At 36.1% G+C, this 24797-nt stretch overlaps 2 protein-coding genes across 6 annotated transcripts; one reads left to right on the top strand and one right to left on the bottom strand.

Moving 5' to 3' along the window:
* Positions 1–3481: 3481 nt before the first annotated feature.
* Positions 3482–16823, top strand: LOC126826737 (glyoxylate reductase/hydroxypyruvate reductase). 5 transcript variants are annotated; one of them, XM_050555769.1, is made up of 4 exons: positions 3482–3536; positions 13719–13973; positions 14907–15077; positions 15707–16823. In XM_050555769.1, the coding sequence occupies exons 2-4, from the start codon at positions 13757–13759 to the stop codon at positions 16294–16296; spliced, it is 978 nt and encodes a 325-aa protein (XP_050411726.1). In that variant the 5' UTR covers positions 3482–3536; positions 13719–13756; the 3' UTR covers positions 16297–16823. The 5 variants fall into 5 exon arrangements, with proteins under 5 accessions (XP_050411726.1, XP_050411729.1, XP_050411728.1 ...); XM_050555772.2 differs by having other exon boundaries at positions 3524–3540; XM_050555771.2 differs by lacking the exon at positions 3482–3536 and adding an exon at positions 9004–9021.
* A 559-nt stretch (positions 16824–17382) lies between these two features.
* Positions 17383–24084, bottom strand: LOC126826736 (glyoxylate reductase/hydroxypyruvate reductase). Its single transcript, XM_050555766.2, has 3 exons — positions 23751–24084; positions 21287–21457; positions 17383–20794 (listed from the first exon to the last, which is right to left on the bottom strand). The coding sequence occupies exons 1-3, from the start codon at positions 23962–23964 to the stop codon at positions 20193–20195; spliced, it is 987 nt and encodes a 328-aa protein (XP_050411723.1). The 5' UTR covers positions 23965–24084; the 3' UTR covers positions 17383–20192.
* Positions 24085–24797: the final 713 nt, after the last annotated feature.

Genomic DNA, 24797 nt, shown 5'->3' with positions numbered 1-24797 from the left:
TTGTCCAATAAGCTTGAACATCAGCACCTTGACGCACTCCGCACTATCTGCGGGGCTGTAAAAGGAACCAGCCATTCCGTTCTTTATAGTGAAACAGGTTTCATTACCGGTACTCGTACTGCGTGAGAGACGGAGACGACATAAGCTACTTCTGATGTACAAATTTTAAATAATTTAACCCCGGACTATCTCACTGTTCTTATTCCATCTGGAACTATTTCCTATAATCTTCGTAATAACAATATTTCTGAATTCTATTGCCGAACTTCTCTCTTCTATTATTCGTTTCTTCCGTCTGCACTCACAGGCTTTGGAATTCCCTACCCGATGATGTCAAGCATTTACATCTCTCTAAATCTGATACCTTACCTTCAAACTATTTTGAACATGGCTCTAGAAAACATCAAATAATTCATTCAAAACTCCGCCTTAATATGAGCTATTTAAACGGTCACAAATTTCTCAGACATATTCAACAAAATCCCTCTTGTAATTGTGGGCATCAGTTTAAAGACAGCTATCATTACTTGCTAGTTTGCCCCTTGTATTTGGATGAACGACGGATAACAATTGAGACTCTCCCAACACAACAGAGAAACATAAAAATACTACGTTCTGAAACTTCCGAACTTACCAATGCTACTAATCCATATTTTCAATAGTTCATAATTTCATAGAAATTACAGAACGATTTTAATTGGTTTAGTATTACATATATGTGTGTGTATATGTATGTATGTGCATGTATGTAGGCCTATATATATTGGTTAATATTTTAAAGTGCGTTTCGTCCGTCTTGGGACTATTCATGACTAAGGTCACTGTAAAAAGATGGACAGTATAGAGTATAGTATGTTTTAATATTTATACATATTTACATAGTAACGCTGTGGTTTTAATTGGTTATAGTTACCATTATCTATGGTTACATAATATATCGCTAACACAGAAAACATGTACTCGAATGAGTTAATCTGTAGTACAGGGGTTCAATTTAAGAACAATGAGTGGAAGATCAAAGGATAGATTTAAGAAAATTAATGAAGTTAATGGCCAATTGTTACTTATTTACTATTAAGTCGAAGAACGTATTTTTTTTATAAAATAGTTTTCCATTAATGTCCTTTCCGTGATGTCATCGGTTTTCATTTTATAAAAAAGGAAAATTTGGAATTTTACTTGTAGGTGTTGTGCATATCTAAAGATATGTCTATTTACAAATAAGGGCCCATTTTCAATATTACAATCCCGTCTATATACATGTATATATATGCGTGTATCACTGTATGTGTATGTGTATAATCTTCAAAAAAAAGTAGGGGATATTCAGAAACAATACAAAACTGCGGAAATGCACTGCTGTTTTTATTAGAGGTAACCAGTGTACGTTAATAACAGGCCAATTGCCTACACATGAATATAAACAGTTCATATAGGCAGCTTATCTGACGGCCCCATTTCACTCGCAAACGCAAAGAGATACACTGTCAAAAGTTTTGGAGAACTGGGGTTATGTGACAGTGAGTTTTTGGAAATTCGCTGAAGGCGATTTATTTGATCTTGGGGAAGACCGGTGAGAAAACTAGTATTACAATAATCTAGTTCGGATTGAATTCTGTGTGAGATGATCATGGCGGATGAATTTGATGTTTTTCAAATGACAGTAACATTTTCTACACTGACCATCAACTTGCTTTGTATATTTCTTATTATAGAGACTTTGCCGCATATTTGCTTTTGAAAATAAGAGAAATTTGAATCTATTGAAAAATCCGAACGTTTACATTGTGTGAAACAGGTCAGAGCACAATTATTTGTATACAGTGTCGATGTAAGTTATAAACGTAAAGTAGTCTCTACCAATTTATTGATTTATCGACTGGTTTTTGTTATTGTCGAGAAAAGAAAACTACGGAAGGGTATTAGGGCCAAATAAAAAAAATCTCATTCAGTCCTAATTAGGAGATACCAAGTCCTAATTAGGAGATAGTAACTCCTATTTATGACTTATAACCTCCTAATCTGACCATCTCCTAATTAAGATTTCGTATTACAGTGAAATAAATTTCAAAACATCATAATTAGGACTTGGTATTTTCTGATTATGACTTAGTTTCTCCTAATTGTGACTTATTATCTCCTAATTATGAGATAATAATGATTTTTTTTTTCATATTTGGTGTGAGTAAAAGGATCTTGAGAGGACAACCCCTATTGATATTCAGCGTTAACAATGTGCTTGTGAGGGTAATTTTTTTCAAATTGGTTTTGAGCGACGGGCCATGAGAGGACAAACCCTATCGATATTCTGCGTTCCTTGAGTATCTGTTCCGGACGCACCTCCATCTACGCCACGCCGAAAAGCTTGTAAATGCGATAGAGACTATCGATATTCAGCGTTCCGCTATTTTCCGTGTCGCAGTTACACCCCTTGTCGTAAACTCGATAGGGGCTGCAGTTTTTAACGAATAATTTTTCAAATTTAATGTGAAACACATGGGTCATTCAGTGTTACCTGACCTTCCTTTAGAAATTAACCCCCTTTGCCGAAAATCTTGTGAATGCGACAGAGGCTAATATTTTTTAGCCGATTTTTCTTTTTAAATTGAAATTATTGAGTCATACGAGGACGAACCCTATCGATATTCAGCAACACGCAACCTTCCGGTCCGATATTGCCACTCCTAACGCATCCTGTTGCCGAAAACTATAGTTTTGAATGGATTCATTGAGGTTTTGAGGTGGCAAACCTGATCGATATTCACCGCCCCCACCCGCCACTTTGCAGAGTTACAGTCTAGAACAGGGACGAAGTGGGGCTAAAAAACAGATACGAGGCCAACCAAAACACGGCACATATATTCCAGTGACTTTATCTCATTCGCACCAGTCAGCACGTTTCATTTTTCACTGCGTGGACAAAAAATTATGAACAAGTCGGAAGGCAACATGGCTGGTCGCCATGCGCACGCAGGGAAGAAACTAATAAGCTCCAGACCGGCGCTGCTGGGCCCCAGACCGTTGCAGATAGACCCCGCATACCAACGCCAACTCTCAATCCCAAGTATCATCTTGGCTAATTTTATGGTCGAAAATGTCAGTATGATTGAAAAAAAAAATCCGGATCGCTGGCGCCATATCTCGCACCGGGCCACCTCGTCCCTGGTCTAGAAGCTACATTTTATAACTGATATTTTTCAAAAATTTTGTGTGAATCATTGATCGAAGGACAAATCATATCGATATTCAGCGTTCCATGGCCTTCCGAAAACCCTGTGAACCCAATAGACGCTACAGTTTTAACGGGTTTTTTTTCATAGCTCATGCTGGACCTTTATCAACTTTGTTGACCCATTTCCACGCATTGCGTGGATATTCTTTTTATCTATTTGGCTCTAAAATTATAATTAGGAGATATTAAATCCTAATTATTTATTTGGCCCTAATACGCTTCCGTAGAATACTGACTATAACATAAATGTTTATAGATAAGCCATCTTTGTGTCAATACACACATCAACAAATCCATCGTGTTCGTAAGTATGTAGACTACATCATTATAGACATTATGGTATCTATAGGCCTATTCATTGTCATGCTGGGTTGGGGTGGATTGATTTGTGATTGCAACATATTTTTGAACTGTATTAGTTCTTCTGGGTGTACATGCAACTGGAAAAATCTTTCACTGTATTAAATTTCTTGATTTAGCTGAGCGAGGTTTCGGCGTTGAGGCGTGGGAAAAAGGTGTACTGAATGCATACCTTAAAGTGTAAATATGCCAGGGCCAACACATATTTAAGTTATCTAAGTGCATATCAGAAATATTCAATTTATGGACTAGCCTCCTTGGAGGCTGCAGATAGCAAATGACCGGCCCCGCTCCCCCTAAACCTCTGACGTAAACCAGTTCATATTTCAGCAAATAGAGAAGGTAGAATTGTGAATTGTCCAAGGATTTTCGATCAAATGCAGAGTTGAAGGGGAAATAAACATAAAATGTTTACATATAAGTTGATTTAATAAATAGTTATAAAAAGATAAAGTGTTAAAAGTAAAAGTATAAAAATTGTATTTTAAAATTTCTTTAATCATAAAAAATCAACTGAACAAAGCAGTTACAGTATTTATGCAAGGGTGATGTCTCGGACGGGGCCGGGGCGGGTGCGACAGGAGGGCACTGAAGTATCCCCAGTCTTTGTAATGTTTAAATTAACAATCAATTCTCCATAATATATTTGATTCCAATACAACCACGGATTCTTACAAAGCAATCTGATTAAAACACAGATCCTATTTCGTTTCGTTTTTTATAGTTCAAAATTTCGCTTTACTTGTCTTTGCTAGTCTACGATCTGGAAGAGTTGTTATATAAACCGCATGTGAGGGGTTAGCCAATGAAACGGTCTGTTACGGCGAGTTTTTGGCGTGAGGTTCACGGAACTGTGGGTAACCTACTGGAAACATCAACGCTGACTGGTTAATAAAATGTCTGACGTGATAGGGTCAAAAACCACTCGTATGACCTCTGACGCGAACTTCCATAACAACTGGTCAGGTCTTCATGTAGTGTAGGCCATCAGAAGTATAAAAAAACGAAACGAAATATAGATCTGTATTTTAATCAGATTGCTTACAAAATGTACAGATTTAAAGTGCGACTTCTAGTGGTTATGGGGGTTGGATGGCTGAATGGTTAGCGTGCGCGCGCTGTATCATAAAGTCTGTCATTGAGTCGACTGGCGTGGTTTCGAATCCCCGGTTGTACGTGGCAAGGAGTAGGGTCGCCTGTCCAGCCTCGTGGGTTTTCTCCGGGTCCTCCGGTTTCCTCCCACTGCTAAAGACCCCTACGCGCAAGCGAATTATTGAAATAAAATTAAACCATATGTTAGTCCCGAAATGACCTAGTTTGTGTCGAGTGGACGTTAAACCCCATTTCTCTCTCTCTCTCTAGTGGTTATGTAATAGCTGACAAAATGTGCAGATTTAAATCCGACGTATAGGGGTTACGAAAATTTTTTTAAAGCTGACAAAACAAGCATTTATTTAAAACGATGTTTTAAAAAAGGGAACCTCTGTTCTCCCAAGTTGTTAAGATTATTCTTAATTAGAACAGGGATGAAATATAAACCTGTTAACCCAGGATGTAATAATTACAGCTTTAGTCATATCCTTCACCATTTCGATAAACATTGACGTATTTTTACAAGATGTACCTACTTTTATTTAATAACCAGTCTGAAATATATAAAGCTTTTGTTCCCAAAATCTGCACAATAATTTATCTAACACAGATACAATAAACAAATAATCTAACACGGATTACAATAATCCCGTGTACACGGTCTATATGAAGTTAAAGTTGTCATCAAAATTTATATAGTATTCATCTTGGTCCGATTTTGTTTACCCTTTATATGTCACCATTAAGCGATATTGGGTTTCAGCTTTCATTTGTATGCAGATGATACTCAATCATATATTTCTTTTGCACCTAATTGTCCATCTTCTTTCAATTTATCAAAACTGCAACTTGAGAACTGTATTAGTGAAATTAGAATATGGATGTCAAAGAACTTTCTAAAATTGAAGGATAATAAAACCGAATATTTGTTATTAGGCTCATGGCAGCCATTAAGTAAATTTGTACATGATAACCTCGCGGGTGCGCAGGGTGCCGCTTGGCCGAAACTTTTCTGTACTAAAAGTTGTACTCGACACGTTGAATGTGCACGCTTCAGTGATGTAACTCTAATTGATTTCAGACGAGTTTCGGACTCTCTTTGTGTCTATAAATAGCCACAGCACGTGTAATTACAGGCGTAAAAAATCTATTTTTGACGATTCTGAATAGCAGTAATATTTAGCTTTTTGTTATTACTGCAGCTTTAGAAATTACGCTCGTTTTATTTTTTAAATTGCTTTATCATTAACTAGACCGTGAGGAGTGGCATCTTTTGGTTTAGTACAAATAATATCTCTGAATAACGCGGGTTGGGCAGGAAAATGATACTAGCAGTAGTTTCATTTTACTTTTACAAGGTTCTTAAAACAATTATTGTGTCGCCCACCGGGCGTTATTTGTAAATTCAATTTCTTGTTCTAGCTTTCTGTCATGTTTCGTAAAAAAGTAGTCTTGATTATCCCGGCCTGTCAATCAGACGGAGAATGGTCGGTAGACTGGTTAAGTGAGACTAATTTCAAAACAAGGGCACGTAACCTATTTTTTGCTCAAAAGTGTCTGGATGTCATAGACGACACTCCAAATCATTTTTCAGTGTATTATTTATAGATGGTTAAATGGTCATATCTTATTACGTACAACATGACCGTTTATTTAGTGACTATAATTGTGCGAAACTGATTTAAAGCTTAGTATATATATATAAGTATTGTGGTGTAATTGTCGAGATATTTATTTATGGTGGGGCAGCCTAACAGCCTGTGGTAATTTTTAACTGTGATAGGCCTATTCTTCGTCTTATTCTGCTCGTGATATCGGCGCAATTTTTGATAGTTTCATGATTATGGGAGCTCATATAAATAATATTTGTAAAGTGTGTTATTTTAACCATAGGTAACATGCGTAAATTTTTATACGCCCACATTTTCATGTGGACGTATATTGTCGTCGCCACTGTCCGTCCGTACACAATACAGGTCATAATTTTTATCCGATTTCAACGAAACTTGAAATATAGGTTTTTATTTTATAATCAGTAGTGGAATACCGCGTTTTATCAGTGAAATAAAAGTGTTATTCCACTGGCTAGCAGTAGTCCATGTTTTTACCTAAAATGATTGTAAAATCATAAAATAAATAGAACATTTGTCGTTTTGTCGTGAATAACATATTTTATTTCATCTCTGAGCAAGAAAACGTTTATATTTTCACTCATGCTACGCATTCGTGAAAATATAAGTTTTCTTGCTTCTCGATGAAATAAAATATGTTATTCACGACAAAACGACAAATATCCTCTATATCTTACTAAGATCTCGGTTCCTTTCGATATTGGCATGTATCGGACCGTAACTTCATGGATTATGGCCCCTGATTGTACGAAAAATCAGGTTTTTAGCTTGTGTACCCTACAGAGGTCACAATTTTTATCCGATTTTGTTGAAACTTGAAATGTAAGTTTATAACCCAAAGGTCTCGGTTGCTTTCGATATTCGCGCATATCGGACCGTAACTTCCTGAATTATGGCCCCTGCTTGTACGAAAAATCGCGTTTTTGGCTTGTGGACCCTATAGAGGTCATACTTTTTATCCGATTTAAAAAAAAAAACGTTTGAATATATCACTGTTACACCCTAAGGATGGTTGAGTTCGAATTTCGTAAAAATCGGACCAAAACTGACAGACAAAATGGCCGCCCCTCGTACTCAAATAGCGTAAAAATATGGTATATCAATGTTGTGGACCCTCTAGAGGTCACAATTTTCTTCTGATTTTGATGAAACTTGAAATGTAAGTTTATAACCCAAAGATCTTGGTTCCTATCGATATTCGCGCATATCGGATAGTAACTTCCTGAAAATTTAATATGGCCCCTGATTGGACGAAAAATCGCGCTTTTAGCTTGAGGTCCCTCTAGATGTCACAATTATTATCCGATTTAAAAAAAAAACGTTCAAATATATATCACCGTTACATCGTAATTTTGGTTGAGTTCGAATTTCGTGAAAATCGGACCAAAACTGCCGGACAAAATGGCCGCCCCTCATACACAATTAGTGTAAATATCTGGTTCCTTTCGATATTCAGGCATATCGGATAGTAACTTCCTGAATTAGAGCCTCTGATTGTATGAAAAATCATGTTTTTAGCTTGTTGTAGAGGTTACAATTTTTATCCGATTTAAAAAAAAACATGTGAATATATCACCATTACACTCTAAGATCTTGGTTCCATTTGATAATCAAGTATATCCGATCGTAACTTCGTGGATTATGGCTCCTGATTGTTCGAAAAATCGCATTTTTGGTTGCGGATTCTCTAGAGGTCACAATTTTTTTTTCCGATTTTAAAAACCGTTTAAATATTTCACCATTCCACCATAATGAAGGTTGAATTCGAATTTCGAAATGAAACTGCCCGACAAAATGGCCGCTCTTTGTACACAAATTGTGTAAAAGTATGCAATACGAAGGTTGTGGACACTCTAGGGGTCACAATTTTTATCCGATTCTGATGAAACTTAAAACATATCTTAATATTCCAAAGATCTCAGTTCCTTTTGATATTTGCGCATTTCAGACCATAACTTTCTGGATTATTGCCCCTGATTGTACAAAAAATCACGTTTGTTTTTAGCTTGTTCTCTATCCATCTCTTGAAAAATGTGGGCGTATCCTGCCTGGCAACCGCTGGTTAACTGTAGAGGCCACTAAGTCACTTTTTAATTCTCTGGTCACTTCACGATTAGATAACTTTAATTCACTTTTAGTTGATTTACCTGATAATATTCTATTACTTACTTTCAAATGTCTAAATAATTTAGTTCCTGTTTACCACTCACAAGAGGTAATTTTTCACTATGGTAACCCATTTTAATAGTCCCGGCGGGGGTTAGTAATAGACGAGTGGACTTTAGATTGTCATTGTCAAATGCTGCGAAGTGTTGGTAGCTAATGGTTCATTCTGTCATTAGCCGACAAGCCCATTTTAGAATACCTTCAAGTTTGGAATTACGCAAGGCAATCGTTATTCCAATGGAGCCTGTACAAATTTAACATTGCTTGATTGAGTATCTCAGATATTTGATAAAAATGAACAAAATGTCAATGGACATGGGTGTTGAACATGGGTGTCGGTATATAACAAATAATAAACATGATACGCTTGACTTGTTAAACATTCCATATTTAATAAAGCACAATATAGTATATTTATATAAATATACGGGCAACTCCCCACACAATCTCTATACTTCTATATATACTCACGGAGTTCTCGTACTGTACTAATACCTAATGGTTGTTGAAGGATTTCGGTTCAAATACTTGTAGTGCCTGGTGAGATTTTATACTAATACATAATTTGTCATTTTGGTACCCTTTCTGTTTTGTTTGTTGCCTTTTTTGAAACAATCGAAAATTAAAAATACAATAAGTAATATTTATGCTTAAGTACCGGTAACTCTTGGGGAGACTCACGTTAACATTATTTGACGATACACTTAGTTTATTAGACTGTGACCAATAATCAATGCTGACCCGTTATATACCATACTAGTCTACATACCTTTCTATAAAAGATAAACCGACTGTGTACGTGACTCTATAATAAGGTCGTCGTTTGGAATAATAAGCGATTTATTTTCGTACCCACATTCAGTTTAAGTGCAAATATTGAGAGAGTTAATATTTTAAAACCCAATTTAAGGTGTAAGGGGGTATATGTATATCATTATTCTTTTAGTGTATATAGGACCAGGAATCAATAGTAAGTTCCTAAATTATGTACGTTTGAAATGATCTGTTCGGTTGTTTAGGTAATAATATAACATGTAACTATATTGGCTATATATATCGCATATTTTTGTCTTTTTATAAAATGTATAATACAGCAGGTAGAGAACAATATCAGCTGATTACCACAATGCTTTATATTATATGGTTGATATCTAGTGTAATTACACACCTCCCATAGCAACTATTGATGTTTTACAACCTTCTGTAAAAGTATGCGGCTGCTTATAGCTTTTGTGTTGATGTGTAAGTCAGACAGCAACCTATTTCTACGGCTGATATTCGAAATAAACTAGCGTACTCCGCCCATACGTTTTTTTTTAATATACTATTCAAAAAAAGTAGGGGATATTTGATTTTTAAGTGTTATTAAAGTCACCTAATGAAACTGGCGAAGAAACAAATGACAAAATGAAATGAAGTTCACATTCATCGATTTATTCCAAATGATCGTTAGACTAAGTAAGGCACAGACTGACCATTATAAGGGTAAAATGATACCCGGGGTCAAACAGCAAAGTTACCACAGCATCACAACCAAGTCAGTAACGGGTAAATCCTCCTCTGTTTGCCAAACAAGCATTGATCCGACGTGGCATACTCCTAATGAGACGTCTAAGGTCATTTTGGTCCAGATTGTCCCATTCCTGTTGCAACGCAGCAGCAAGTTCTTAGACATTGGCAGGACGTTGTTGACGTTGACGTAACCTCTGTCCAAGCATGTCCCAGACATGCTCGATGGGGGAGAGGTCGGGACTCAGTGCTGGCCAAGGTAATGTGGTGATGTTCTGTTGTTGGAGGTAACCTGTAACGATCCTGGCCCTGTGACATCTTGCGTTGTCATCCTGGAAGATGAAACGGCGGCCATGACGTCGTGCGAACGGCACAACATGGACTGCCAAGATGTTGTCCCGGTAGTACTGGCCTGTAACACGCCCTGCAACAACATGTAAAGCCGTTCTTCCAGCAACAGTGATGCCTCCCCACACCATAACAGAACCACCCCCAAATCGATCATGTCTGATGACGTTAACGTCTTGGAAGCGCTCGTTTCGACGACGCCACACCCTCCTACGTCTGTCCAAAAAATCAACAGTGAACCTTGACTCATCTGAAAACATCACATTGCTCCAGGGTCGATTATCCCAGTGTTGACGATCCCTACACCAACGACGTCTTGCCTGAATGTGATGATCTCTCAAACAAGGGATCACGCGAGGACGTCGGGCGCGAAGGTGACCCCTATGCAGTCGATTCCGAATCGTCTGGCCACTCACTCTCACACCAGTGTCTGTTTGAAGACGAGCGCTGATCTGATTTGCTGTGATGACACGATTTCTCAAGGCCAAGGTACGGATAAATCGATCCTGGGCTTGAGTTGTCGCCCTTGGTCGACCTGAGCGTGGTCTGTCCTGTACAGATTGTGTATCACGGTATCTGGACCATAGCCTGCTTATGACAGACTGAAAAACATTCATCGTCCGCGCCACAACCGCCTGTGTTGTGCCGATCTGTAGCATGCCAAGGGCACGTAACCTTTCATTTTGGGTAAGCCGACGCATATCAAAATTTGTTTTCTGGTCACTAAAACAATTAAACTGATGTTTCCACCCTGGAATTCAATGCCACAATGACTGTAACATTCAAAGTCAGATTCGTGCAAATCTTGGGTTGGACCCCCATGATGATCCCAAGCATCACCTGCATTCCATGCAGTAGCTATTGGTGGGTTTGGGCGTCACATGTAACTGGAAATGTTTCTTCTGTTAGGTTCTATAGTGACTTTTTTCGTAGTCATTTGCATATTTTAGTATTATGCCCCCAAAATCAAATATCCCCTACTTTTTTTGAATAGTATATATATATTTGGAATAACAAACTCGAAAGTGGTTGCCACCAACTACTTAGTGCTAATCAGTTCATCAGTTAAGTCAAGCATAAATATAAAGATAGTATTATATACAGGTTATCGTATAAGCATATAAATATAAGGAGATGAACATGATTAATGTAAAACATCAGTAAATGGTAAGTAAAATGTTCTATAATTGTATGTTTTCAGTTGTTTGGTTTTTTTTTGGGGGGGGGGGGTCATTTTTACGTTTTTCTGACATATTTTTTAAATATACTGAGACGCAATGAAACTTCTTGACAACATCGGCACATTATCAGGCAACATTTGCAGGATCGCACTGATCTGTTGCTATGCGTCCAAATGACATGAGCTCATGAATGCCGACACTGCACTGACTTAAACCGTGACAGCGGTTAACAATTAGAATGCAAGGCGTGGTTGACATACCTGTAAAAGAAAGTCTAAATTTTGTAATTAGCATAGTATAGTATACAGAGATATCTGGCTTTATGGTCCTTTTCCCACCGGCGATTGACTATTGGGAAGGGTGATATAAACCGGTTTTATTTCACGCGCTGATAAGTAATAGGTAAATGTTAAGGAACATGATATAACATACATGTACATCAACATGTTGGTAAAACAAATTTCTATCTTCCAATACATTATGTAAGATTTAGATAAAGAGCTAGCCATTCTTGCTATTATAGTTTGAAGATAGATAATGCGAAATGAATATATTGATAATTTTATTCAAATTACTCTATTGCGAGCGAAGGTTAAAGGTGTGTGTATTAATTGTAACCATCGAACTGGTTGTTCGAAGCTAAGTCTCGCTTCTCCATCTTTAAATTAAATCAAATATGGCTGAACCGTTCTAATCTACTTTTAAATATTTGAGATATCCGATGTTATCGAGAGTTGATTATGGTCTTGGAATGTTAATAAATGTCTAATTAATAGTTTTTATCACATTACAGGCCGAAAGAAAGACCTGCAAAGAGCAGATTTAACTCTTGCATAATGTATGTTTAATATTATTCCATAATGTATATACATTTAGACAGGTAATTAGACGGGAATTAAAATTACAGTCAATGGGAAAGTTGTTGGTGATCCGAGGACGTGTATTGTAGGGTGGTGAGGGTCGCCTCCGGTCCCTCCGGTGTCCCCCAACTGCTAAAGATCATATGCGCAAGTGAATTATTAAACTGGATTTGCACCATATGTTAGTCCTCAAATGACCAGGTTTGTGTCGATTGAACGTTAAACCCTCTCTCGTCGTGGGGGGTTGGATGGCTGAATGGTAAGCGTCCGCGCGCTGTATCATAAAGTCTGTCATTGAGTCGACTGGCGTGGTTTCGAATCCGCGGTTGTACGTGACAAGGAGTAGGGTCGCCTGTCCAACCTCGTGGGTTTTCTCCGGGTCCTCCGGTTTCCTCCCACTGCTAAAGACCCCTACGCGCAAGCGAGTTGTTGAAATAAAATTAAACCATGTGTTAGTCCCGAAATGACCTAGTTTGTGTCGAGTGGACGTTAAACCCCATTTCTCTCTCTCTCTCTCTCTCTCTCTCTCTCTCGTCGTTTCAAGTGCTTGTATCTGACAAGGAGTAGGGGTTGGGTATACCTCCGGGCTACCCCCACTGCTAAAGACCCCAATCTCTTTCTCTCAACGTTAACTCGTGGAGTGATTAATGACGTTAAGCTGATTAGATTATAAATTAATTTGTAGCAATTGTTGATAATATAAACAAGCACAGGTTGCCAAGTATCAAATAAAGGAACTATTTAAAAGATTTGATAGTAACCCCCATGAAAGAAGAAGAAAAACAATCCTAGTATTCGTATATTACATTAATTAGGCTGAAATATCACTCAAGGTGGAAGCGGGGGTAAATCTATTTAATTAGTATTGTACTAGATCATGTCTAGTTAATTAAAAGGAAACGTAAAGTACTGAATACTTACATGTACTAAGTAAAGTAATCTTCTGTAAACACCATTTCGAAAAAAAATCTTGAGGCTTGATAACTAACACTTAAACGTTATGTAAGTATGTATGTTATTTTAAACGCGTCCTCTTGTTGTTGCCAACTAATTGTACAGTTATCTTCCATAGAAGCTATTTTCAGATGAACAGTGTAACCTTGATATCGCCATATCTCATTATTTTTGGAAAGTTATTTTCGTTGTTTTAGAAAATGACAGCTTTTGATTACTCGAGCTAATACAATACGTTGTTTTCCAAAACATCTTAAATTACCGCTTTTAATATATTCCAACAGGGCTTCATCTGTATGTGGATATATTGTGCACAGGTTCAAGTACATTAAGATATTCACATTGTTGTTTTGTTTGGATCGTCATGTTTTAATATACATTTCAGATAAAAGAAAACTGTATTTGGGGTGTTTTATATAGATAATGGATGTAATGTCTTTATTTCGACGTCCGAAGGTATATGTTACAAGACGAATTCCACAAAAAGGAGTGGATGTGTTGTTACGAGACTGTGACGTATCCATGTGGGATTCAGAAAATACAGTTGTTCGAGGAGAGTTATTATACAATGTCGCTGGTGTAGATGCCATCTTGTGCATGGCCAACGACATCATCGATTCTGTTGTATTAGATGCAGCAGGTAATTAAAATATTTCGTAGTTTTATTCAAAAAGTTATCAATTTAAACAATCAAAAAATCATGACATCAACTCAGTAGTGGTGGCATATTGGGGGTACATGTTGGACCCTCATTGATATAAGACATACCCAAAATACTGATGCTGGACCTCCTGTTTTTATTATGGCAAAGGGAGAAGATGACCCGCCCTCTCTTCTCACGACAGCGATTTTATAAGTGTGTTTCAAGGTGACTTTTTTTTTATACAAGGACTTTTTTATTTTGTGTTTTACCAGTTTTCAGCCTTTTAAGTATGAATAATTTAATTAAATCAACCTATCCATAATATCATATTCATTGTATTGGACGTTAAATCTGTAATAAACAACAACAAACAACTGATGCGTGGGGGATATTTACCTTAACAATTACTATACACTTTAATTCTAATATTATTTAAAGCAATCTAAAAGATGTGTTTTTGACTAGAATCGGAAAGAGAATCTGAATTTGGATTTTTGGCAACACCCTTGAATCTTATAGATTAGGTTTAGTCAATCTGATTAAAATACAGATCTATATTTCGTTTGGTTTTTTTTTATACTTTCGATGGCCTACACTACATGAAGATCTGACCGGTTGTGCTGGAAGGTCGTGCCAGGGGTCGTTCGAGCGACTTTTGACCCTGTGACGTCAGACATTGATTAATCAATCAGCCTTGACGTTTCTAGTGGTTTACCCATAGTTCCGTGCATCGCCCGCCAAGAAATCGCCGTAAGTAACGAACCGTTTCATTGGCCAATCCCTCACTTCAACCAGAACGCCGGTAATATAACAACTCTTCCAGATCCTAGTGTAGTAAAGACAAGTAAAGCGAAATTTTGAACTATCAAAAACGAATTCAGATCTGTGTAGATTGGGGTTCAGTGTGATAAAATATGTTTTTATTTACAGGTTCTAATCTGAAGGTAGTAGCTACAATGTGTAATAGTTTAGATGATATTGATGTAGAAGCGTGTAATAAAAGTGGAATTAGAGTATTATCTTGTCCTAATCTTTGTAGCGAGGGTAAGGCTGACCTCACTGTATCTCTCATGTTATTAACTTTGAAACGAGCTGCAACGGGTAAGTAAAATTTAAACATATTCTATAAATCAAATATTGGAACCATCGACACAAGAGATAAAATTTCACACTTGTTATTAAATCTATTTGTTTTTATCATGTTAGGTTGTTGGTGTGTATATTTTAAAAGGCATATAGCTCTATTCTTTGGAACCTTAAAATAAACGAAAATGTGTCTAAAGCACATATCGAGTGTATATAAAGTGATTAACATTCAATTTCTTTTTAAAATTTGCACCCTATATGTGTTATTCATTCGTTTATAACTGTAGAAATTAACTTTTAACACCTATAAACAAATAATTATCATAAATTGAAAATCAAATATTTTAAAAAGCTAATTTTGACGGATTATATGATTCTCTTTAACAAATAGAATGGTCAACAACGGTTTTTAATAGTAATGATATAAACAAATTATAATGACTTATATTTAATCTTACTCGTATTTTGATATTGTTTACTATTTTCTGTATCCCTGGGAAAGAACTTATATCATATAGGCTTTGTCTGTTGTTGAATCCTTTTCAAATGAATAAAATATTGTTTAAAATGAACTACAGGCGTCCACAGTCGAAATATATAATACATACTTTATTAATAAATGTCATTCTATTGTTATTTTCTAGACCCAAGAAACCTTACAGTTGGATATTCTGTAACTAATTCTGCTTGTTGGGAAAAGTGCGCCAATCAGATTTTTGGTATTTATGGATTAAATACTACTGGTGAAACAATTGCTAAACGATTAAAAGAAGTTGGTGTTAATTCAATAATAGCATTTGATTCGAACTCAAACAAACTGTGGAATAACGTTGAATCATCTGTTAAAGTAGTAGATTTTGCAGATTTATTAACACAGTCAGATGTTCTGTGTATTTGTGATCAAAACGCCGATAAATCAAATACTCGATTTAACAAGGATGCATTTAAACAGATGAAAACAAACGCCGTGATTGTTGTCGGAGAGAATGGGCTATCAGAGAATTTGGACTACATCAGTTTATATGAAGCTCTTCGAGATGGCAAATTCCTGGCAGCAGGAATCAATTCATGCAACCAAGGTCCTGTTCCATTTCAATATCCCTTATCAGGACTTCATAACTGTGTCTTTTTACCCCAGACACAGGAAAGTGCTTTTGACGTACGGCATAAGACCTCTGTAGCGGTGGCCAGTAGACTTCTCACTGAACTTAAATACGTGCAGGCATCAAATTGAAAGGCTGAAATAAACTAAACCCAATTCTCTGATGTAAATATTATGGTTAGATAAGTTTTCAGGTGTTTAATGAAATCAAGGAGATTTGAGTTTGATTGTATATCTCTCTGAACACGTGGGTGTAATACTGAGAAACATAATTTAATAATAATTATTGTAATGTATTAATATAAAATATACTGAAATGTTATTTAATAATTCTTAATACGCATTAATTGTTGCAATTTTGCATTGTGTTATTACACGCTTTATTTCTACTTCAATATACTAAATTCATAAACGCATAATATTTTACACATATTTTACTTTATCCAAGTAACGGTCATTATCATTTAAAATTACTGGCATAAATATGTAAAAAAAAATGTACATTCTTTAAATGCAATTTCTTACATTATATCTAATATATTTTCCCTTTTACACCTTTCATCAAAGGAAAAAAGCCGATATCATAATTCATTCCATTTTGCTGTTTAGCAATGTTTTACTGTTTATATTTATATAAAGAAGTTATTTTTACCACACACTATAGTTTTGGTATTGTTTTCACGATGTTATACGCACATTTAAAAGCGCACAAACATTGAATGTATCCTTGACGTCTATATACAGTGTGTTCTTGTCCATTTTAAGATGCACTAATTGTTCAGTGATAAACGACGCTCAAAACCTTTTCAAAGTTTAATCTTTCTATCTTAATTGAAGTTATTATTTCCCAAAAGGTTCGACAGCTAGGGGCGGACGGCAGATTTGACGGATAACCTATTTCAATCACAATGGTGAAGTTATACCAGTTATAAAAACAAATATATACTTGCGAATTTCCACAAAAATATTGTCCGGATCTAACTCAACATTTTAGGGGGAACATAGGAAGTATACGGATTACTTTCTGACATATTTCGTTTAGGCAAGGGTAGGGGTGGCGGGGGGTCGAGGGCATTAATGTGGTTCTTTGATTACTGCTTTTGTTTTTGGTTCAGATCTTGAAATAAGGCGTGGCAGTTGGTAAATAGTCAGCTCAGCAGTGCCCGAGCATGTCCCACCTCATTCAATATTTGGATAAAAATTCATTACATAAAAAAGGTGATTTTGTTTGTATTTATTTTAATCATATATACACTAACACAACATAGAATTTACTTGTTTTATAATAATAAAATAGCTATCCGTGCTTCTAGATGTCCTTTATAGAATTAATACAATTATTGTAAGAAAAATAGATACATATTTAATATTTGTCAATCTATACGACATGTACAATGAATGATATTTAGTATAGCAAATAAGCTTGCTATACTTCTTAATGTGTGAGCAAAATTCATTATATATAAACAGACAAAAAAATCAGTATACATTAAATACATATATATTATATATGTATAAAAGAGAATAATTGATTGTTACATATGATGTAACGGTTTCCTAAACTCCCACACTTTTACTATTCAGCCTTATTCCGACATGGATAGTCTACATTTTAACACTTAAGCAATATTAAACCAACTATTTCATTGATATAAATAACAATAATATACTATAAATAACAATAACATACTCTAAATAATAATACTATAATTACCGGTAACAAACGGAAAGATTTATTCTTGTTGGACAAGCCATTGAGATTTGGTATACGAATGATATATATATATTATTATTAGGCATGACAAATTCTCAGAAACAATATACAGATCTACCAGTTTCTTCTTGACGCATCTCAGTGAAAAGTTCACACGTAAATCACTATAAAAAATCTCGGCCAACAACGAGATCGAACACGGGACCTCCAGGTTAGGGAGCCAACCCCATACTCGATGAGTCACCATGCCCCCCCCCCCCCTAGAATGTTGTATATAATTTTACACTGGTAATTAATAGAAATGAAATGAAATGGGGTTTAACGTCCTACTGTTCTGCTCCTAAACTGCGCTAATGAAGACGGGCATACGCCATACAGTGTGCTATGAGGTAATCAATAGCAATTTTTGTTAAGGGTATAATTCGATTGACAGAAGACTAATGCCATCCTTAAACAGATAACGCAGCCCAGCACCTTCGTTAACTATAACGGCAATTATAAGTTAACGGAGCTTTCAACAACCGGTCCATGGGCTACAAGTCTGGTTTAGGCCAAAATAAAGTGTTAAAATTGGCTGATAGATTCGTGGCGAAAAAATCTTTACAATAAAATTTGGAAACATTAAGCAGATGTCAGCTGAGCTTAACATGTTGAGAGTAGGATACTAATTTTGATCAAACAGTAAATCTAAAATTTAATGTAAATCAACTTAACAAAGCCAATAAGCATAGTACACTGGCGCTAATTTAACTGACACTTATTGTTTGCCAATTAAAAGAGGTATTGTCATTTTAAAGGAACTAATTAAACTGTTTTAAATTTAATCAAAAGTTTGATAATTGGACTGATTTGTTGCGGGGTACTCTCACTGTGCCAGTTTTTAATCCCTGGATTATCGGATTTTAATTAACAGCCTTAATTGGCTTAATCAAGTGAGCCAATTTTATGGTGTATAGAACTGTGTTCAACAGATTATTCGTTCAGCATATGGCATGTAGACTGTGTTCATCTTATTTTATCATGATGATAAGCAATTTTTTGTTAAAACTTACTTAAGTGGTGAACTCCGTTCAGGGGACACTATATATGGAACCACTGTCATTTGTCAACAACATTGATCTGACAGATATCACAAGATGGCAAACGTTCAAGTAGATGTTAGTTTCATACCAAATGCTCAGGGTGGCCAAAATCTGGTGTATAGAGGGTATAAATTTAGAATTCGAACAGGAAAGGGGATAGGGTCCATTGGAGATGCTGTAAGACTACTTGTCCAATGGTTAATTTGATTGTCCGCAGAGCAGCAGCTCTTCCACTGGTACTACAAAGTAACATAGACGATTACTGGCTGAATGCTCTGGAGGTTTACCGATTACGTGACTGAGCAGTGGGTAGAAGGAGGTGAGCGAGATATGTGGAACCATTTTCAGACAACTCGTCCACGCACAACCAACAACGTTGAAGGATGGCATTCGAAAATGAACAAACTGGTAACCAGCCACCCCAACATATTTCGTTTTATCCATCTAATCAAGCAAGAACAGGCGTTCGTCGCTGTAACCCTGAAACAGCTTGCTGCTGGTGCCTCTAGCAAACCCAGAAAAAGGAAGTACCGGCAGTTGGAAGACAGACTGGTAACAGAAAAGCGGCGCCTCCATGAAGGGCATTAGACCGTCATCGAGTACGGGGATGCTGTCTCCCACTTAGTTGGATTGTAAGATGTATTTTGTTGAAGATGTATTATTAATAGGAAAATGTTTGATTAAATAAAATGTTTAAATGATAACTTGTACATTATATGCTAAATATTTTAAATTAAATATTGTATTTTAGTATAATAATGTGTAAATTAAACTGTTAATCCTCTGGTAAACCCTTAATCCTAACTAATCCCCATTGTTGTATCGTTAATTATTTGATTAATCCCTAAACAATAAAACTGGCACAGTGGGAGTAAATCTTTGTTGCTTCATTTCAAATAACATGGCCCAAGCCATTTATATGTAAGATTAAACATAAGTTGTGTTTCAAAATATTACGTCTTGGGTTCATTGTGGCACACACAATCAGTAATATCTCAGAACTGACTTTATCTTAATTTGACAGATTACAACATTAAACAACATACAACATTTTTAACCAACATCAAGGAGCTCTTGTCATATTTATTAGAGAGATGTGACGGTCACATTAGTTTCTATTGATTACGACTGGCATATTCATATATACTTTTCTTTTATAAAATGTGCCCAAGGATAATAACAGTGTCACAGTACACGATGTTTTTATATTTAAGATATGTGACCAATCTAGCTTACTTAGCATGTACTTCACCCATTGGCTTTTCTTTGTGAAATACAGCCAATATATTTTTGGCGGCGGTAGAAGACATGCTGTTTCGAGATTCCCAAGTATTACTACCCATATGAGGCAGTACTATACAGTTAGATAAAGAAATAAGGGGGTGGCTAGCAGGCAAAGGTTCTGGCTCTGTCACATCTAATCCAGCGGCAGCAATATCACCATTAACCAGGGCTTCGTAGAGATCGTCGTGATGAACCACACCCCCACGACCACTATTTACCAAAATGGCGGATTTCTTCATTTTTTTAAATGTATCCTTATTGAATTTGTGACGTGTTTGAGCTGTGAGATTACAGCAAATGCAAATAAAATCTGATTCTTTTATCAGTTCTTCAAATGTCACAAATTCTGCACCAACATCAGAGGCATAGCTGACGCTAACAACATCGTGGTACAGAATTTTGCGCACACCAAATGGACGTAATCTTCGGGCAACCCCGTAACCAATACGGCCAAGACCGAGAATACCAACAGTGCGTTGTGTCATCTCTGTACCCAGCAGCCACATTGGTTTCCATGCACCCCATTCTCCGTTTTTTACAGCTGTCACACCTAAAATGATGCAAGAAGTAATAATATAAATATTAAATAGTGACGTAATAATATATACTTTTAAGTTAATTAATTTCAGTGTTGGACGAGTAAGTTCCCCTGGATTTTCCACCCTGTTTTCCCCTCGTCAGTCGTGCAGGTCGGAGTAGCGTCTAGTCTTTCGAATGGGACCAAAAACCGAGGTTCCGTGCATATAATGGCTTGATACTTAAAACCGAGGTTCCGTGTACATATTGGCGTGACAAACCCTTGGTACTTGGAATTCAAAAAAGAGTATCCATAAATGCTGCTGTTTAGGTAAAATTTCCCTCATGGCAAACAACCTTAAAAATCCTATTTCATTCTACCTAGTTAACCCTCTTGCTGTAACTAGTTGTATAAAGAAATACCTCCTAGCAATCGCCAATCATCTGAACCATGTAAGTTATAATATCTTCTAGTAATCGTCTAGACGTAAGTAGTATTATAGTATAGTAATATAAATTAGCTTACCTTCTAGTAATCGTCTAGATGTAAGTAGTAATAGCGCAACAGTTAATTCAGCAACACTATCGGTTGAAACATTTGGTGTATTAGCTACGACAATATTCCGTTTGTCACATTCTGCAACATCTATATGCTCAAAACCTACAGACATGGTAGCTACCACTTGAAGTTGTGGTCCTGAAAAATATTAAATACAAAATTACAAGTATATGACTATCAGTTACTAATTGTGGTGCGGAAAGGAAGGTCGCAAAACGTTGAATATCGACAGGGTTAATCCTATCATGACCTCAATGGTTAACAGCAATTTTGGGGAAAAAAATCGGTTAAAAACTGTAGCCTCTATCACTTTCACAAGTTTTAAATAAAGGGGGGCAACTCCGGAACGGAAGGTCGAAGAATGCCGATTATTAATAGACCGCGATACTGATGGATGGACGAAAGGGAACGACGAGAATTGATAAGTTTAATGCTTTCGTGTTCCCAATTCATCATCGTCCGGCACAACAGAAAGTCAACAAACTTTGTTACACATTTTGCGAAAAAGGCAGGGATATTAATCCAAGACAATGCGGTATGATGCGCACCAAAGTCGACTTCATACCAGATCGTTTCACCCGTAACATATTTTCAGTTTCACATGAATCGGACAACTTCGAACCCCTCAAAGATCTTTTGATCCATAACCTTGGTACATGTATTGAAAATGTGGACGTAAAAATATTTCAGTGTATACGTGTATATCATAATAATTATATCATTCTGATTTGTATCAGAAGAACAGCTGAATGAGACCGTAGTGGAAAATGGTTCAAAGAGATTTAAACCCAAACTGATGAATTCTGGTGGATTTTCTTTTACAGTAAAGGTGATAGTTGTAATAATCGAGTATCGTGGCTAATATGTACTCGTTTTTTTATGTTAGACCTTGTTCAAGTCATCAATATCTACATGATGACATTCAGAACGAACGTAAGTTATTTCTGAGCATGAATAAATTATTTAAGCTTTTAATTACTTATTTTACTTGGTTAATATATATATGTTTTTATCAATATAATCATTCATTTCAGGCTGACGTAATAGACGACTTAAAATCATAGGAAACTAAATCAATTACATATTGAATGATTGGTACTAATATTAAAACAAGTAGCTGGATGGTATGCAGTGACAAGTGCTACGGAAAGGCTACTCGTTTAGAAATACATGTAATAACAAAGCAATATTGCCGAAATATTGCATACTAACTGACAAACTTTTCGGGGGCAAAATAACAAGTCAATAACAACAAAAGTGGACGTTTAAAATTGGATGGTCGTTTGTACGGACAAATAAATGGTTAAAATTATAATATATGGAATGTTATGTTAATAAAATATCAAAATATTATTATGATTTTTTTTTTTCTTTTATGGATGAAACGACCCATGCCATTTTAGGATGAACATCCCGGATGTAAGTCACGACTGGGTTAATACGGTTTGCGGATGAAACAACCAGCTCCCCGACGGGGCACATAATAATATAAGCTTTGGAGTCGGGAATGAGCCCCCCCCCCCCACACACACACCCTTTGGATTCGATGAACCGTCCATATTTTATAGCACAAACATCGGGCACAAACTTCAGAGAATGAGACCATATTATATCATAGAAATATAATTGTAAAATGAAATCGTTCGAGGTTTACGATTTAAATGCTATAACACTTAAGACCTCGCACATTAACAATCGTGGAAATCTCTTTTTAGATATTTTTTTTTTGTTTTTATTTTTTTTTTTTTTGGGGGGGGGGGGGTATTTTTATTTCAAGTAGCCTACAACAAAATATTTTTATTTAAAGTACAAGAAGATTATTTTACAACATTGAAAAGCAGTAGCTTATATAAATTCATCTACATGTAAATTATATTTCAATACAATTACTAAAATGAACAAGGTGTACAAAATGTACATGTATATCTTACATATTTACATTGATAAATAAATAAAATAAATCATCACCATCATTTAGTTAATGGTCGATTTATTCGAGTGACAAAGAAAATTTTCGGGAAAATAATCTCAGCCCCCCGCCCCTCAATGACGTAAAGAAATTTCCCATGCAAATTATAATACGGCCCTGAACCTGTATAACTAATGAGACCGCGAACAACCTTGAGAGTGTCACATTGACCCAGTCAAGAGCGACCGTCAAGAGCAGTACCGGGTTGTTGATTGTTTTAAAACAAATTACTTGAACACAATTCTGACCCATCGTTTAAGGGGGTAAATCTAATACTTGGTCCATAATCCTACAGAAGAGCTAAATTTTGTTAGTGATCAACTTGCTCATTGATTTTCCGATTCTTACATTAAATAATAGATTTTTAAAAGTAAAATAAAGTGAGAAAAGTGTCGATAAAAATTAAAATGAGTGTACTAAGACAGAAATGTCCGAGCATATTTAATAAGCTATCATTCTTACCGGCAGCCTCTATCACTTCCTTATTAATTTGATCAGTTAGCATACAAAATAACCCATCTACTCCTCGTACATTCTTCAATAATTCTTCTTGCGGGATTGCTTCGTCTGATTTCCAAAATGTCAGTTCACACTCTTTTTCTAAAATATCTATTCCAGGTTGTGGCACAAGTCTTGTTACATAGACTTTTGGTTTACCTTTGAGTTTGAATGCCATTGTTAGCAATACTGTAGTGCCAATGCCTGTCTAAGAAAACACATGTAATGCCCGTCTATATCCTTTGCTTTATGGATTTTGCAAGCTTTATAAATCTTGCAAGAGATTCCTTTGTAGATTTCATTGGTAAACTGGGAACGACGTGACGTACGTAAAAAAATTGACCAATCGCGCTGCAACATTCAGGGCTTCCCCATGTGGAAGAATCAATTCGATATCTCGATACAAGAATCTTCTAGAACTCATGCAACCGAATCAGGATGTAGGCGATCATGTTTGATCCGACTCCCTTTTCTATTTCCATTACAGGATTAGGGTTAGGGTCAGGTATTTGAGATTTAAACCTATAAATTCAGGGTTAGGGGTTTAAGATTAAAACTAATAAAACCAATGATGAGTACCGTATGACAAAATCTTTAACAACAATGAAATATTGACTTATTGAGACACAAAAATAGGAGTCACATCAAACATGAATGCCGAAAAATGAAGTCAGATAATGCATTTGTCTACTTCTCTTGTTTGTGTGGAGAGACAACCGAACTGTTAAATATGCATAATATTTTATTATCTTTTACATGGGCACGTTTTGTTTTGTATTTCCACAGAGGCCTACTGTATTATGTACATGTACCTTGTAGGTTTTATACTGTCTCTTTATGTGAATGCAGGTTTTATAGGCCCCCCCTACTGCCTATTTATATGGTTGCTCTGAATTTATGCCCATCCATATTTTTGTTCCGGTCCAAATTTCTGTACTTGTGTTTACTTTACTTTGTATATTGTATGCCGTCCTCAAATACTGCTTGGTGTGATCGTCTAATCAATAAATG

The sequence above is a fragment of the Patella vulgata genome, chromosome 7 (assembly GCF_932274485.2).
Source record: "Patella vulgata chromosome 7, xgPatVulg1.2, whole genome shotgun sequence".
Classification (NCBI taxonomy): Eukaryota; Metazoa; Mollusca; class Gastropoda; family Patellidae; genus Patella; species Patella vulgata.
Note: the sequence above shows the minus strand (reverse complement) of the source record. Positions and strands in the feature narration are given on the sequence as shown.